The sequence below is a fragment of the Bombina bombina genome, chromosome 11, assembly GCF_027579735.1.
Source record: "Bombina bombina isolate aBomBom1 chromosome 11, aBomBom1.pri, whole genome shotgun sequence".
In the NCBI taxonomy this organism is placed as follows: domain Eukaryota; kingdom Metazoa; phylum Chordata; class Amphibia; order Anura; family Bombinatoridae; genus Bombina; species Bombina bombina.
In genome coordinates, this window is record NC_069509.1 from 59,337,962 (window position 1) to 59,356,379 (window position 18,418).

General features: G+C 41.6%; 1 protein-coding gene across 3 annotated transcripts in view; it reads right to left on the reverse strand.

Moving 5' to 3' along the window:
* Window positions 1-18,418, reverse strand: part of LOC128641844 (serine hydroxymethyltransferase, cytosolic-like) — a 147,500-nt gene that overhangs the window by 102,337 nt on the left and 26,745 nt on the right. For all 3 annotated transcript variants that reach the window (XM_053694406.1, XM_053694404.1, XM_053694405.1), the window contains exon 4: window positions 6,610-6,725. In XM_053694406.1, the coding sequence (XP_053550381.1) occupies window positions 6,610-6,725 (116 nt within the window). The remainder of the gene's footprint in view (window positions 1-6,609; window positions 6,726-18,418) is intronic.

Sequence of the window (18,418 nt, forward strand, 5' to 3'; positions counted from 1 at the left end):
TATAGTCAAGAATGGAGGATTTGTGGATAGACAGATTATGAGAAAAACAAATTAAAATCTGAGAATGTCAAACTTATTTTACAGTTACTCTCCAAGGTGTATTCAAGCACATAAATCCCTAATCAGCTGTAGAGGTTTTAAATATTAGGTTTTAAAGCAGGAATGAATGATGTAAGCATACAACGTCTGTTACAAGGGCAGCAACATTTAAAGGAATATGTAACCCAAAAAATGTATTCAAAGGTTTCAGACAGCATATACATTTTAAGCCACTTTCCAATTAATTTCTTATATTACAATTGCTTTATTCTCCTAGTATCCTTTGTTTGAAGGAGCAGCAATGCACTAATGGGAGCTAGGTGAACACAACTGGTGAGCCAATGACAAGAGGCACATAAGAGAAGCTACCAATCAGCAACTAGCTGCTCCTGATCCTACCTATATATTATTGTCAACAAATAATACCAAGAAAATGAAGCTAATTAGGCAACATAAGTAAGAAAGTTGTTTAAAAATGCAGTGCTCTATCTATATCATGAGAGAAAAACATTTTTGTTTTCATGTCCCTTTAGGGTGGTGATATTTCAATATTATTTTAAGAGGATGCCAGTGGAAGTGCATCAAGTTACTTGAAAGGACATGAAAGTCAAATTTAAAGGTCATGATTCAGATAGAACATGCAGTTTTAAGAGACTTTTAGTTTACTTATATTGTCAAATTTACTTCTCTCTCTTGGTATCCAGAAAAGCATATCTAGGTAGGCTCAAGATCAGCAATGCACTGCCAGGAGCTAGATCTTATCACTGGCTAACAAGATGTGTTCACCTATGTTCCAGTTGTGCATTTCTGCCCTAGAGCCAACTTTAACTTTGTGTTTAACTCCTTTGCAGGGGTTAAATCCAGAGTTACATACAAGCAATAATAAAATGCTCTAAAACATTAAAGTGATTTCTTTTTGCACTTTTATGCCCATTTAAAGGGACAGTCTAGTCAAAATTAAACTTTCGTGATTCAGATAAGACATGTAATTTACTTTTATCATCAAATTTGCTTTGTTCTCTTGGTATTCTTTGTTGAAAGCTAATTTCTAAGCCCTTGAAGGCCGCCTCTTATCTGAATGCATTTGACAGTATTTCACAGCTAAAGGGCATTAGTTCATGTGTGCCATATAGATAACATTGTGATGGCTCCTGTGGAGTTACTTAGGAGAGGGCACTGATTGGCTAAAATACAAGTCTGTCAAAAGAACTGAGATAAGGGGGCAGTCTGCAGAGGCTTAGATACAAGGTAATCACAAAGGTAAAAAGTATATTAATATAATAGTCGGCTAGATTACGAGTTTTGCGGTAAGGTGAAAAAGCAGCGCTAACAGGTCCTAACACTGCTTTTTCACGCCCGCTGCTATTACGAGTCTTGCAGATTTATGGGCACCGCACACTTTTTTGGCCTTACAGCAAATCAACTTACGCAATTTTCGTATAGTCTATTTTCAATGGGACTTCCATAGCGCCGGTATTACGAGCTTGTCCTGGAAGGCCAAAAAGTGAGTGGTACAGCCTATCCCGCAAGATTCGTAACGCATTCTAAAGTCAGTAGTTATAAGTTTTACGCTACAAAACTGTAACATAAAACTCATAACTAAAGTGCTAAAAAGTACACTAACACCCATAAACTACCTATTAACCCCTAAACCCTTAAACCGAGGCCCTCCCACATTGCAAACACTATAATAAAAAAGTTACCCCTAATCTGCCGCACTCCTGCCTCGCAAACATTAGTTAAATATTATTAACCTCTAATCTGCCATCCCTAACATCACCGCCACCTACCTACATTTATTAACCCCTAATCTGCCGCCCCCAACGTCGCCGCCACTATACTAAAGTTATTAACCCCTAACCCTAAGTCTAACCCTAACTCCCCCTAACTTAAATATAATTAAAATAAATCTAAATAAAACCTACTATTATTACCTAAATTATTCCTATTTAAAACTAAATACTTACCTATAAAAAAAGAAATCAGCTCTTTTACCTGTAAAAAAAATACCCCAACCCCCCAACAGTAAAACCCACCTACACAACCAACCCCCCAAATAAAACCCTAACTAAAAAAACCTAAGCTCCCCATTGCCCTGAAAAGGGCATTTGGATGGGCATTGCCCTTAAAAGAGCATTTAGCTCTATTGCAGCCTAAAACCCTAACCTAAAATTAAAACCCACCCAATACACCCTTAAAAAATCCTAACACTAACCCCCGAAGATCCACTTACCGGGAGAAGTCTTCATCCAAGCAGCAAGATGTCATCAATGAAGCCGGCAGAAGTGGTCCTCCAGACAGGCAGAAGTGGTCCTCCAGACGGGCAGAAGTCTTCATCCAGACGGCATCTTCTATCTTCATCCTTCCGACGCGGAGCGGGTCCATTTTCAAGACATCCAGCGCGGAGCATCCTCTTCCAAAGACGACTACCCGACGAATGAAGGTACCTTTAAGTGACATCATCCAAGATGGCGTCCCTTAGATTCCAATTGGCTGATAGAATTCAATCTGAATGGCTGATAGAATTCAATCAGCCAATCGGAATTAAGGATGAAAAAATCCTATATGCAATCAGCCAATAGGATTGAGCTTGCATTCTATTGGCTGATTGGAACAGCCAACAGAATGCAAGCTCAATCCTATTGGCTGATTGGATCAACCAATAGGATTTTTTAATCCTTAATTTCCGATTGGCTGATAGAATTCTATCAGCCATTCAGAATCTAAGGGACGCCATCTTGAATGACATCACTTAAAGGTACCTTCATTCGTCGGGTAGTCATCGTTGGAAGAGGATGCTCTGTGCCGGATGTCTTGAAGATGGACCCGCTCCGCGTCGGAAGGATGAAGATTAAAGATGCCGTCTGGATGAAGACTTCTGCCCATCTGGAGGACCACTTCTGCCCATCTGGAGGACCACTTCTGCAGGCTTTGTTGAGGACATCTTGCCGCCTGGATGAAGACTTCTCCCGGTAAGTGGATCTTCGGGGGTTAGTGTTAGGATTTTTTAAGGGTGTATTGGGTGGGTTTTATTTTTAGGTTAGGGCTTTGGGCCGCAATAGAGCTAAATGCCCGTTTAAGGGCAATGCCCATCCAAATGCCCTTTTCAGGGCAATGGGGAGCTTAGGATTTTTTAGTTAGGGTTTTATTTGGGGGGTTGGTTGTGTGGGTGGTGGGTTTTACTGTTGGGGGGGTTGTGTGTATTTTTTTTAAAGGTAAAAGAGCTGATTTCTTTGGGGCAATGCCCCGCAAAAGGCCATTTTGAGGGCTATTGGTAGTTTAGTTTAGGCTAGGGTTTTTTTTTTATTTTGGGTGGGCTTTTTTTATTTTGATAGGGCTATTAGATTAGGTGTAATTAGTTTAAATATCTTGTAAATTGTTTTTTATTTTCTGTAATTTAGTGTTTTTTTGTTGTTGTAATTTAGCTAATTTTATTGAATTTAGTTAATTGTATTTAATTTAGGGAATTTATTTAATTGTAGTGTAGTGTTAGGTGTTAGTGTAACTTAGGTTAGGTTTTATTTTACAGGTAAATTTGTATTTATTTTAACTAGGTAGTTATTAAATAGTTAATAACTATTTAGTAACTATTCTACCTAGTTAAAATAAATACAAACTTGCCTGTAAAATAAAAGTAAAATCTAAGATAGCTACAATGTTACAATTAGTTATATTGTAACTATCTTAGGGTTTGGTTTACAGGTAAGCATTTAGTTTTAATTAGGAATAATTTAGGTAATAATTGTAAGTTTTATTTAGATTTATTTTAATTATATTTAAGTTAGGGGGTGTTAGGGTTAGGGTTAGACTTAGGTTTAGGGGTTAATAAATATAGTATAGTGGCGGCAACGTTGGGGGCGGCAGATTAGTGGTCAATAAATGTAGTTAGATGGCGGCGTTGTTAGGGGCGGCAGATTAGGGGTTAATAATATTTAACTAGTGCTTGCGATGCGGGAGTATGGCGGTTTAGTGGTTAATATGTTTATTATAGTGGCAGCGACTTTGGGGGTGGTAGATTAGTGGTTAATAACATTATGTAGGTGTGGGCGATGTTGTGGGCAGCATATTAGGGGTTCATAAGTATAATGTAGGTGGCGGCGATGTCCGGAACGGCAGATTAGGGGTTAATAAGTATAATGTAGGTGTCGATGATGTCGGGGGCGGCAGATTAGGGGTTAATAAGTGTAAGATTATGGGTGTTTAGACTCGGGGTTCATGTTAGGGTGTTAGGTGTAAACATAAAATGTGTTTCCCCATAGGAATCAATGGGGCTGCGTTACTGAGCTTTACGCTGCTTTTTGGCAGGTGTTAGATTTTTTTGCAGCTGGCTCTCCCCATTGATGTCTATGGGGAAATCGTGCATGAGCACGTACAACCAGCTCACCACTGACTTAAGCAACGCTGGTATTGGAGTGCGGTATGGAGCACAATTTTGCTCTACGCTCACTTCTTGCCTTTTAACGCCGGGTTTGTAAAAAGCTGTAATACCAGCGCGTAGGTAAGTGAGCGGTGACAATAATGTGCAAGTTAGCACCGCACCCCTGTTAACGCAAAACTCGTAATCTAGCCGAGTGTTAGTTATGCAAATCTGGGTAATGGGTAATAAAGGGATTATCTATCTTTTTAAACAATAACAATTGGAGTAGACTGTTTCTTTAATATCTTGTCTCCCTGGGTAGTATCTTGGGAGAAACGGTCTCTGAAGATTTGTCAATACTGCCCTCCAGCATGCACATAATATATTGGGCTGGCCAAAGCTAAGATGTTAGAGAGACCCCTGGTCTTTCATGATTCAGGTAGAGAATACAATTTTAAACAACATTCCAATGTACATCTATTATCTAACTTGCTTCATTCTTTAGCTATCCTTTGTTGAAGAAACAGCAATGAACATGGGTGAGCCAATCACGCGAGACATCTATATGCAGCCACCAATGAGCAGCTACTGAACCTATTTAGATATACTTTCCAACAAAGAATATCAAGAGAATGAAGAAAATTTGATAGTAGAAGTAAACTGGGAAATTGTTTTTAACATTGCATGGTTTTTCTAAATCATCTAAGAAAGAAAAATTAGGTTTCATGTCCCTTTAATGCTTTTTATGGTGTTAATACTGATCTATATGCGGGTTGTAGCTAGAAAGGTGTTAAAACTCATAAATAGGCAACACTCAAGGGGTTAAACTGCTCTTTATGTGGCTGACCGAATGGGATCTCAATCCATTCTCTGTCTGGCAGGATACATTATCCAAACTGTATTAAAAGGGTCATGAAAGCTATTTATTATTATTTTTTTCATGATTCAGATAGAGCATAAAATTCCTTTGTTGAAGGAGGAACAATGTACTACTGGGAGCTAGCTGAATACGGATGAACCCATGAAGAGTGCAACCACCAATCAGCAGCTAGCTTCCAGTAGTGCACTGCTGCTCCTGAGCCTACCTAGGTATGCTTTTCAACAAAGGATACTAAATGAAAAGTAAATTAGATAATAGAAGTGAATTTTAAAGATGTTTAAAATGTCATCTTTTACTGTCCCTTTAATTGGGAGAGAGTGGTGGTATATTCCTATTGTCATAGAACAATGTAAAAGCTTAATACACCACCAGTTTAAGCTGTCCTTAAAGGAACACTCAAGTCAAAATAAGCTTTTACGATTCAGAAAGAGCAGCACTTTCTAATTACTTCCATTATCAAATTTTGCACACTCTTTTTATGTGCACACTTTCTGAGGAACAAGATCCTACTGAGCATGTGCACAAGCTCACCGGTTATATGTACACTTGTCTGTGATTGGCTGATATCTGTCACATAATACAGGGGCTGAAAATAAGAGAAAAATACATTTCCCTGAAGAAGAAAAAAATCTACTGCTTATTTGAAATTGAGAGTAGGTGTTAAATCAGTGTCTTTTTATTATGCACGTGTTAATTATGTAATTCCACTGTAATTAAAGGGACACTAAACCCAAACATTTTCTTTCATGATTCAGGTAGAGAATACAATTTTAAATAACATTCCAATTGACTTCTATTATCTAATTTGCTTCATTCTTTAGATATCTTTTGTTGAAGAAATAGCAATGTACATGTGTGAGCCAATCACACGAGGCATCTATGTGCATCCACCAATCAGCAGCTACTGAGCACATCTAGATATGCTTTTCAGCAAAGAATATCAAGAGAATGAAGCTAATTAGATATTAGAAGTACATTAGAAAGTTGTTTAAAATCACATGCTCTTTCTAAATCATAAAAGAAAAAAATTGGGTTTCATGTCCCTTTAAGTGGTCCTTTAATTATACTTTAAAAAAAATAAAAAAATTCTGCAACCAATTAGACTTCAGCAGAGTAACTTCTAATGTGACCTGAGGAAAGCGAGAGGTCCACATTATCTCCTGTAAGGAGAACAGTCGGTCACTTTGTACCAACAGTGACAGGCTGATCCTCATGATCATTTCCCACTGCCATAACCTCTTGATCTATAGGAAAAGGTTATATATTTCTAGGGGCCACTAAACATTGGACTTGCTGCTTACACCCCCTCCCTTGTCAGAGAGACGTCTCTTACCTGAGTATGGCCGTACATTAACACCCCATTTCTGTGGGTCCAACCCATACACCTCCAGAGCTCTCTTTTGGCAAAGCATTTCCATCCCATCCAACAACTCTGTGCCGCCATAGTACCTGCCAGGACACAAAAACAATCCAGAGGCACATAAGTCACATATATAGGCAGTGTATAGACTTGCAAGACAATGTTCTGGACTAGGACACCTGTGTGGCTGATGATGTATATTCATGGATGTAATGTTTCAAGTTTTTTAATGTTCTCCCAGAGGATTCTGTCAGATTATTTTAGACATTTTTTCTATCTTGAGGATATTATCACATATTATTGGTTTTGTAGTTCTCAAAACTGTGAATTTGTGTGCAGAAATAACATGCCCCTTCTTCACAGCAAAATGTTATAAAATATACATACAGAGTTAAGAAATAGACCTTAAAGAAAACTTTTGGGTTTCAGATAGAGCATACAAGGTTCAGATTTACTTCATTCTCTTGGTATCCTTTGTTGAAGGAGATAAATGCTCTACTAGAGTCTAGTTGAACACATTGGGTGAGACAGTGACAAGCAGCTAGCTCACAGTAGTGCATTGCTTCTGAGCCTTTGATAATTTGATAACGCCTTTCAACAATGGATACCAAAAGAACAAAGCAAATTAGATAAGAGAAGAAAATTAGGAAATTATATGCTCTATCTGAAGCATGAAAGTTTAAATTTAGACTTTACTATCCTGTTCCTGCCATTGCTACCCTGCAAATTTATGTACACAGAATCAACCCACGCTGTTTCAAGAAGCTAATTGAATAGAAGATTGTTCAGAGTGGAAAAGATCTGCACAAGGACCTAAGTGTGAGGAGGAAGGGGCAAGCATTAAAATGAAATAAAATGTTGTTTTAGTTAAATAAAGCTATTTAAATTATTATGGTATCGGTTATTTTTCTTTAGTTAATCTATTTACATTATTGTTATTATAAAGGTAACATTATTTTTCTCCTTCCATTAAAGTACAGCTGAAAAATTGATTAAATATGAATGATTAACCTATTAAATTGGAGATAGTTCACCTCCCAATAATGTAATTCATTTCAATGATCTATCTATGCATATCGAATTATATATAACCAAATCAGTAATGGTCTGATATAAACGGAAAAATAATCTGAAAAGTTATTCTAGAAATGAAAAACATGATTTAAATCTATTTAAATTGGTCTTACTGACTAGTGATTTAATTCAAATTTACCCTAGCAGCAACAAGAGTCAAGAAAACAATAAAATGAGAAGAAAAAAATGTATACCCCTTCAATGATTTATGAGAGTGACAACACAGAGATATTTCACAACTGATTATTTTACTCACAGGTCCCCTCCTTATTAAACATATTCACAGAGGTAATGGAGACTTCCCTTTGTTTGAGTACAAACAGTCAGCTAGATTACGAGTCTTGCGTTACAGCTTTAACGCAGAAAAAACTGCCATTGCGCGTGGAATGGCAGGTCTCCCGTATTCCAAGTCGCTGCGGTATAGCTATAACGCAAGCATTTTAGCCTGTAATGCAACGTCAATTCTGCACTCCAAAATGGACGTTTTTTGTACGGAATTTACATACCGCTGTATTACAGGTTGTGCAGTCAAGCTAAAATGCTTGCGGTATAGCGAATACCGCCGTGATCTATTCCGCCATCTGAGACCAGTAGTTATGGATTTTGCAAAACAAAAATGTTTCACAAAATTCATAACTAAAATGTTACAAAGTACACTAACACCCATAAACTTCCTATTAACCCCTTAACCCCCACCCTCCTGCATCACAAATACTATATTAAACTTATTAACCCCTAATCCACCGCCCACCCACATAGCCAACAATAAATAAACCAATTAACCCCTAAACCGCCTGTCCCCCACATCACTACTACTATAATAAACCTATTAACCCCTAAACCGCCGCCCCCCCACATCTAAAAACACTAAATTAAACTATTAACCCCTAAACCTAATACCCCCCTAATTTTAAAATAAATCTACAATGTAACGATCTAGAAATAAATAAAAACTTACCTGTGAAATAAAACAAAACTAACTTAAAACTATAAACTAACCTAACATTACTATTTACTTAAAAATAAATTAACTAAATATTAAAAAAACTACCCTACAAATTTAAAAAAAACTTACACTACAAAAAATTAAAAAGCCTAAATTACATCTTAAAAAAACGTAACACTACCAAAAAAGTAAAAAAACATTGCATTATTAAATAAAATAAACTATAAACTTACAAAAAATAATAAACTCTAAGCTTACAGAAAATAATAAATGAAAGTATCAAAAATAAAAACAATTACACCTAATCTAATAGCCCTATAAAAACAAAAAGCCCCCCCAAATAAAAACACACCCTAACCTATTGTTAGAGAAAAATACTTAATTCTGCCATATTTTTCCCTATGCTTTATAATGAATTGACGTTTATAATTTTAAAGCAATACCCTTTCTTGTCAATTCAGCTATTTGTGCTGTGCGTGCAAAAATATAAACTTTAGCTAAGTAAAACACCCAAGTCTGTATGGACAAGATAAGGAGGACCATGAGTTGCCTTCATGTGAAGATCCTGGATTGGCTAGAAGCACAGCACATGGGCTATAAAAGAGACACTGTTCTTATCTGATGTGGCGCGCCAAGCTCTGTATTGCTGTATAGAGTGACATGCTGTCATTCTGCTGTAATCTTGCTTAATTGTACAATAATAACTTTTTTAAATTTGGGCCAGTTTTTTCACGTTGTGTTTTTTTCTTCAACATTTTGGTGCCGAAACCCACGAGTTTGAAACTGATTGTGGACGGAACCAGGAACCTGAGGACAGGAGACCACTGGCACCAACAGGTGAGAACCTTTGGGTCTGAGATTGCTCTCCTATCATCTGATTCCTAGACCCTCTGGCTTGTTGTAAGTACAAGCTCCCAAGAAACTGAAACAACTGTTTTATGTTTTAACATATTTTGTTATGCATGTGTGAGTGTAAGAGGTCCTTCACGGGGTGTGGAATGTACTGCCCCTCTGAGGAGAAAGCAAGTGGCAGCAGTGGTGTGTTAAGTAAGAGGACCCTATCGTCTTCAGACATAAATGTTTTCTATTTTCTGTGTTTGTCAAGTAAACTGTTACTAACATTGTCTGCACAGCAAAGGGACAACGGAAGGTTAAATGTGAGTTGCTGCATAACTTCTTACTAGTCTGCCTTGGTCTGTCAGTACAAAGTCTCTGGGTACCTGTGGGCAATACAGAGGCCCTAGTAGACCTAGGGGCCAGACTAAAGACTCCTGCTAGCCTAACCACGGTGTCCCCCACTAGAGGATTGCAATCGCCTCTTCCTTTATACCCCCCTTTCTATGTTGAACCCCAACTGCCACTGCCCCAACATTAGTGCCCCATACCACATCATGGCAAGATCTGTATGCCCCAAGGGAAGGAAAAGTATTTTGTGGGGTGGAGGGAGAACTCCTAATTACTCCCAAAGTGGACTCTGAGGAGGTAAGCAGAATGACTGAGGATCTTTTCTCACCTCGGGCCTCTGCTTACCCGTCAGAGAACAATTTATCCCAGGCACAGATGGTCAGGCAGACCGTAATGTTACCCAGCATGTCCCATTGACACCTGGAGAAATGAAGGGATTTCTCTTGCCTGTCCCTAAGCCACGGAGCAATCCATATGGGTTTGTAAACAAGCTGTACAATATTACCGTCAGCTACACCCCACATAGAGAAATCTGTTGCAGATAATAAGGGTTGTGGCTGGTCAAATAGATACCGCTGCCATCTGCACTAGACGTATTCTGCCACTTAACCAATCAGAGGTAGAGAATACCCCACAGAGGGCATTGGAAAATGTTGATCAGCTCAAGAATAAAATCACGGAGGTGTTCCCTCCACAGTCTTTGGTTCGGGTGACAACTATCCAACAAAAGGCTAAAGAACCAGTAGAAGACTACTTTGAAAGATTTTGGAAAACTGTGGAGGAGGCGGGAGGTAACCTTGAAGACCAAGGTATGGGAAAAATGCTCACTGCCACATTGGTGTCGGGACTGAATAAAGAAATCCATGATAAATTGGTTTCCGCACATTCTAATTGGCGTGATTAACAAGTCCCAGCACTAATGAGCTTAGCAAGCTCAATGCAAAAGAACATAGAAGAAGTACAGGAAAAGAAAGCACAAAGGATAATGCTAGTGAGTGCCCTTGGGAAACCCCAATGGAAACAGTTGAGAGGGACAAATAAGGGGGAACTCAGAAAAAACAAATGCTATAACTGTCATTTTACAAGAGACTGTACAGCTCCGAAACGGGGAAAACAGGAGAACAATTGATTATTTTACTCACAGGTCCCCTCCTTATTAAACATATTCACAGAGGTAATGGAGACTTCCCTTTGTTTGAGTACAAACAGTCAGCTAGATTACGAGTCTTGCGTTACAGCTTTAACGCAGAAAAAACTGCCATTGCGCGTGGAATGGCAGGTCTCCCGTATTCCAAGTCGCTGCGGTATAGCTATAACGCAAGCATTTTAGCCTGTAACGCAACGTCAATTCTGCACTCCAAAATGGACGTTTTTTGTACGGAATTTACATACTGCTGTATTACAGGTTGTGCAGTCAAGCTAAAATGCTTGCGGTATAGCGAATACCGCCGTGATCTATTCCCCCTTATTTGTCCCTCTCAACTGTTTCCATTGGGGTTTCCCAAGGGCACTCACTAGCATTATCCTTTGTGCTTTCTTTTCCTGTACTTCTTCTATGTTCTTTTGCATTGAGCTTGCTAAGCTCATTAGTGCTGGGACTTGTTAATCTCGCCAATTAGAATGTGGCTGGACTTCCAGTGCTACCAATCATTTCTGAGAGCAGAGGGGGTGATGCCTTTGTTTGCCTGACCCTCTCTGACATGCCTATTCTGTGGAGTGTTTGGTGGACACTGGAGCAGACCACAGCGTTCTCAAAACTGTAACTTTTATGAAATGCCAATCACATCAGCGAGCAATAGATCCTATCACTATGGGTAATAATAGGGTAGATGAAGCAGCCAAGAAGGCAGCTCTCGTGATACTCCAACAGTCCTCTGAAACTGTGGAGAATTTGACAGTGGATGTTGTACAAATCCTCCAAAACCAAACAGGTTCCCTAACTCAGAGAAAGTGTATAAGCAAACTGGAAAATGAGGTTTGGAAACATGGGGATGGTAGATTGTGTGCACCTCCAGTGCTATATCTTGTTTTAGCTATTCTCTCTCATCTCCATTCCTATGTTTCCAAAGGGGGAATGATTGCAAGTGTTAATAAATTTTGGTTTGCACCAAGTTTTTCACAATTTGCAATGGAATGGTGCAAGAAATGTATGATCTGTGCTGAATGCAATCATCTGGGAAAGTAGAGAGTGCAAGTGGTGTTTTAAAAAATAAATAAAATAGCCAAGATCTGTGAGAATACAAAACTTACTAGGGTACAAGCCTTACCTTTAGCCCTCTTTGCAGTAAGAAACACTCCAAAGGGAAAGCATGGCCTTTCGCCATTTGAAATTTTGTTTGGTAGACCACCACTAACAGGTCTTTTCTTTGCACAAGAATTACATGGGCAGTATGCTACTCTAACTGATTTTGTTGTCCAGCTGCATGAGCAACTGACTAATTTGCCCTGAAAAGTTTTCTCTTCATTACCAGATCCAGAAGAAATAACTGGAACTCACCACCTGCACCCTGGAGACTGGGTGGTTATAAGAAGATAAGTGAGGAAACACCTAGAGCCCCGATTTGATGACCCATACCAGGTGTTACTGACCACACCCACCTCAGTCAAAGTGGAAGGGAAACCAAACTGGGTACACGCCTCTCACTATAAGAAGGTGAACTTCCAGGCCGTTGAAAAAAACCTGTGTCAAAAGGGTGAGGCCACTGGGGACAAAGAGGGTTAACAAACTGCCAAAATGCATATACTGTCCTGTTTTTCGCTTTGTCCTTTTCTTTGTGTTTTATACTTCTTTGCACCAGTGAAGAGCGACAAACGGACAAATTCCATCTGGCTTTTACACCAACAAACCACCAAGCAGCTGAATGCCACAGACTGCTGGATATACTCTCATGTTCTGGCCAATCATAAAGGAATCCCTTTAATAGGTGTATCAATATCAATGAATGATTTAAATGTGACAGATTACAGCTATGATGTTTAAATAGATATAGATCACTCTGTTCATAATGCTATCTAAGATTAAGGTACATACTTAGAACTTGTTGGTATAATTTCCACACCTACAATGTGTCTAGGGCCAATGTATGTCAATCACATAGCCAACATAAAAGGTTGCATAGTCAGTTTGCCCAAGGTATACGTGAGGCAAACAGATTGTAGACATGTTACCTTAATATTTAATATGGAACCTAACAAAGCACCATGTGATACAGAAAATGCTGATTGTAACAGTTTATCTTTTTGTTCAACGTTAAAAGCTTTGTGTGCCCCCAGGTGTGCCTGTCCTGAACAGATAGATGATTATGAATGGAGCTGTCAAACTAAGTTATATAACAATATGGTATGGTTTCAACAATGGCTGGGAAAACATGGTAAGGTGATTCCAAAGGTCTTGAAACAAGGACTCTATTATATTTTTGGTAATAAAGCCTACTCATGGCTTCCCATGGGAGCATGGGGTAATTGTACCATAGGAAGAGTTGTACCAGCCATTAGAACACGCTCAAATATTTCAGTGTTTTAAACATCCCTAGGGGAAACAAGGTATAAGCGAGAATTATTCTCATCCGCAGATAAAGCCTGGATGTGGTTCCCTTAATTCTGCCATACTTTTCCCTATGCTTTATAATGAATTGACGTTTGTAATTTTAAAGCAATACCCTTTCTTGTCAATTCAGCTATTTGTGCTGTGCGTGCAAAAATATAAACTTTTAACTAAGTAAAACACCCAAGTCTGTATGGACAAGATAAGGAGGACCATGAGTTGCCTTCGTGTGAAGATCCTGGATTGGCTAGAAGCACAGCACATGGGCTATAAAAGAGACACTGTTCTTATCTGATGTGGCGCGCCAAGCTCTGTAATGCTGTATAGAGTGACATGCTGTCATTCTGCTGTAATCTTGCTTAATTGTACAATAATAACTTTTTTAACTTGGACCAGTTGTTTCACGTTAATAAACTACCAATAGCCCTTAAAGCCCACCCATCCAACCCCCCCAAAAAATGTCTAAAACAAACCTATGCTACCCATTGCCATGAAAATGGCATTTGTAGGGACATTGTCCTTAAAAGGGCATTCAGCTCTTTTGCTGCCCATTGAAAAAAAATAAGAATCCCTAATCTAAAAAAACAAAACCCAAAAATTAAAAATAAACACTAACCCCAGGAAATCTAATCACAGTTTCCGAAGTCCGGACATCCATCATCATCAAAGCGGAGAGAAGTCTTCATCCAGGCGGCAAAATCTACATCCATCGCGGGGGCATATTCTATCATCTTCCCGGTGCTGCAGAGCTGTGGAGGCGCGGAGGCGGAGACATCCATCGTGGAGCGTCCTATTCATACGATCACCGCCGTACACTGAAGATGGAATGCAAGGTACCTGTTTATATAAGGGGTACCTTGCATTCCTATTTGCTGATATTTTCTAATCAGCCAATAGGAGAAGAGCTACTGAAATGCTATTGGCTGATTTGAACAGCGGTTTAGGAGTTAATAGGTTTATTATAGTAGTAGCGATGTGGGGGGCAGGCGGTTTAGGGGTTAATAGGTTTATTATAGTAGTAGTGATGTGGGGGCAGGTGGTTTAGGGGTCAATAGGTTTAGTTTATTAGTAGCGATGTGGGGGGCAGGCGGTTTAGGGGTTAATAGGTTTAGTTTATTAGTAGTGATGTGGGGGCCGGCGGTTTAGGGGTTAATAGATTATTTCGTGTTGGCGATGTCAGGGGCGGTGGATTAGGGGTGTCTAGACTAGGGGGTTATGTTCGGGTGTTAGGTATTAATGTAACTTTATTTTCCCCATAGACATCAATGGGGATTGCGTTACGGGATCGCTATTACATGATTGCAGGTGTTAGATTTTTCCTAACACTTCTCTCTCCATTGATGTCTATGGGGGAAACGTGCACAAGCACGTCAAGTCAAGCCTTGGATTTCTATGCGTTATGGAGCTTATCGCACCATATTGCGCAACCCAAGGAAGACTTTCTCTAACTTGTAATACCCGTGCTATGGAAGGTGCGATAACGCTCATTTGTTTGCGCTGTTTACGCACCCAGTATAAAACTCAAAATCTAGCTCAGTGTTAATTCGCCAGTAGCAAAAAAACTTCCATAAACCAAAATATAAGCTTAAAAACACTTCTTTTCTACTGCAGAAATTAACACTATTTTTACTCTAACAAAGTGTGAATTAATTTGTTGTAGACTGGGTTTTAAAGCAGCCTTAACCAGGTCCTAGTGGAACAGGATTTAGAGAAAAACTTTTAATGTTGGTTTAAAACACTCAAGAAGTTACTTGTGGCTTTATAATGATTTCAGATAAACAGTATCTGGGACATTCTGTATATTCTGCATTCTTCAAAGGATTCCTGAAGTGTTTTTATTATTGTCACAGATACCAGGCTGCCAAGACTACCTCCACCACCATATAACGGGATTAGTATGTTTTTCCTCCCCTTCCCCTTATTGCTTTCTGCCACTTTATTGGATCCCACTTGGTCATGAAAGAGCTGAACTCTTTGGGTGATTGTGCCTCCTTTTGGGGGTAAGGATTGGGGTGATTGCCAGGAGGGAGCTCCCTTTGAAACTCAGGGTCTTTGACCCCATCTCTACCACTGGTCCTCTACTGCAGGCTGACTGGGGTACCGTTTGACTAGCTGCCGCTCAGGCCCCCAGCGATGATCATGTTGCTTTTTGGACTGGGACACCTTGGGGCCTGGAGCTCCACACTGGTAACCGGGAATAGCCACCACTCCCTTGGGGTCACCCTAAGATTGTGACCTAGCTATTGTGGGATCCCTATGTGACTATTGTTCCTATGAAGGCGCTGGTCTGCCTGGAGGGGCGGGAATGGCGGGAGATCTTGGGATCAGATAAGGTTCTTATAAAGATGGCCAGTGTGTATATAAACTGTGTGTTTTTCCCAATAAAGTCTGTTCATGTTTCACCTTAATACTGGTCTTGTCTGGTTATAAGGGTGGGCTACTTGCTATAATCACTTTCTCCGCTCTAAAGCTATGAGTTAAAGCTATGAGTTCAAGGTACAGGAAGGACCATTTTGGCGGAGCTACCCAGTCGGGGTAGCCGGAGTCCGTCACAACTGGTGGCAGTGGTGGAATGCTTCCTTCTACCTGGAACATTCAAACCACCAACAAGCCCTCTTCGGATGGAGCAGCGGTACTTCGAGCTTAAAAAGAGTACTCTCAAAGACTTGCTGGAAGCTCGTGGACAAGTGGCTGGCAACAAGTCTAAGGCAGAGATCATCACCGAGCTGATGGAAGGTGATCAAGCCAGCAGTCAGGCTAGTGAGAGTGACCAGGCAAGCAAGCCCGGCAGCAGCCGGGGCAGTGTCCGGGCCAGCAAGCCCTCAACTGGGGGGACGGAGATGTCTGAGGTCCAGTGAAAGATCCAGTGGTGGCTGGTGCTCTATGGGACCACCCCACCCCAGGAGATTATCACCCAGATAATTGCCGACACGACTCTCCTCAAGATGTTTGAGGTCCAGAAAGCTATGGGGGGAGTCTCACCAGCTGAACAGAGGCCCTCTACCCCTCATAAGAACTTACCCCATGAGGCTTTCCGTGCCTTTAAAGACGGAGAAGAGGAGATCAATCTGTACCTAGAGGTATTCAAGGTGCAGTGTGAGCTGCAGGGTATCACAGGTGCCGACCGTGTTACCCTCTTGATTGGGAAGCTGTCGGGGAGGGCCTTGGATGCCTTCATGGCCATTCCCCTAGGAGACAAATGGAACTATGAGCGGGTGAAGGAGGGTATTTTGGCTAGGTATGCAATCACTCCGGAGGCTCACCGTCTGAAGTTCCAGAGCCTGAGGAGAAGAGAGGGGAAATCCTTTACTGAGTGGACCCACCAGTTCACCCGTTCCCTGGACTATTGGTTTGCGGGGTGCCAAGTGACCACCCTGGCCCAAGCCTCCCAGCTCATCCTTATGGAACATTTTTATGACCACTCCCCGCTGGAAGTATGAGAATGGGTCAGGGATCGGAAACCTGAGACAGTGGATCAAGCTGCCATCCTGGCAGACCAATTGTTGGATTCCCTGGTGCACGATTCGACCCGAACCCCGTTCAACAGTCCGCTCCAATCCTGCCCCTTCTCGGCCTCCAGTGACCCACCGGTGCCCCCTGCTCCTCTGGCTCCCCTCCGCTCTCCACCCCTGAAGACTGGAATCCAGTGCTATGGGTGTGATCAAGTGGGCCATGTACGGTCCAATTGCCAGAAGAATCAGCCCCACCCCAACTGGACCAGAGCAGCAGCTGGGGTCTCTAGAGGAGCGGCTCACTGCTTTGAGTCAGGGGGCAAAGCAGATGCCGCTGCTTGGGCCAAAGAATAATTTGGGTTTCTGCATGAGGCCGACCCCGTGCAGGCAGCGGCTTGTGACAATTGGTTGCACCATCGCTCGCCAGTATGGATCAACGGCTGGGAGGCCCATGGACAACAGGACAGCGGAGCCACCATCACTCTTGTCCAGCCACACCTGGTCACCAGTTTGGACCAGACGAGGAAGTCTATTACAGTTTGTGTGGCTTGGGGTAAGGTGCTACAGATCCCTACAGCATGGGTACACCTAGATTGGGGTGCCGGCTCCTGTGCTGTCGAAGTGGGAGTCATCGCCCACTTGCCGGCGGAAGTCTTGTTGGGAAATGACTTGGGACATCTCGCATCCTTCTTCTTTATGGAAGGCCCCACGGATACTTGCCCAGTCACCACCCGCCAACAAGCCAGACTCCAGGATGCCGCACTCGACCCTGTGACCCAGGTAAGTCACCCCCACCTGACTACTACCCCAACCGACTACCCTGTCTCCTGGGCTTCTCCCTCTGACTTGGCCCAGGAGATGTTGACCGACCCGACGTTAGCTCCCTACCATGCCCAGGCGGGGACTGACCCAGGGGGGTTAGGAGGGAACCGCTTTGAGTGGGACAGATGACTTCTGTACTGGGTTACCAAGGGTGGTGGGAGGAAGCAGATGCCCAAGCAACAGTTGGTGGTACCCCAAGCGCCGCAAGCTCAGGGAGATGCTGGACACAGGAGTTTTTGAGCCGTCTAACAGCCCCTGGACATCCCCGGTGGTGCTGGTACCCAAGCTGATTTTGTGTATATTACCGTAGGCTGAATAACCGAACCATGACCGACCCCTATTCTATGCCCCAGGTAGACCGCATGGCCTGGGATAACTTACTAACAATGCAAGGGTTACTGACAGATCTTCCTGGACCTGGAATCCATTCCGAAGTCGGCATTCATCACCCCATTCGGCCTGTACCAGTTTAAGGTCATGCCATTTGGGCTGAAGAATTCTCCGGCGATGTTCCATAGTAGATGGTAGATCGCCTCCTCGATGGCCTCAAGGATTATGCCTGTGCATACCTGGATGAGGCAGTCACTAACTGGCTGACCTCCAAAACCAAAACCCAAGTCTTAGACTTTCTTGGTACTGTGGGATACTACCGCAAGTTTGTCCCCAATTATAGCACCCTGGCCAAACCCCTGACTGACCGGACCAGAAAGCACTTACCCTCGCAAGTCCTGTGGTCACCCAAGTGCGAGGCTGCCTTCC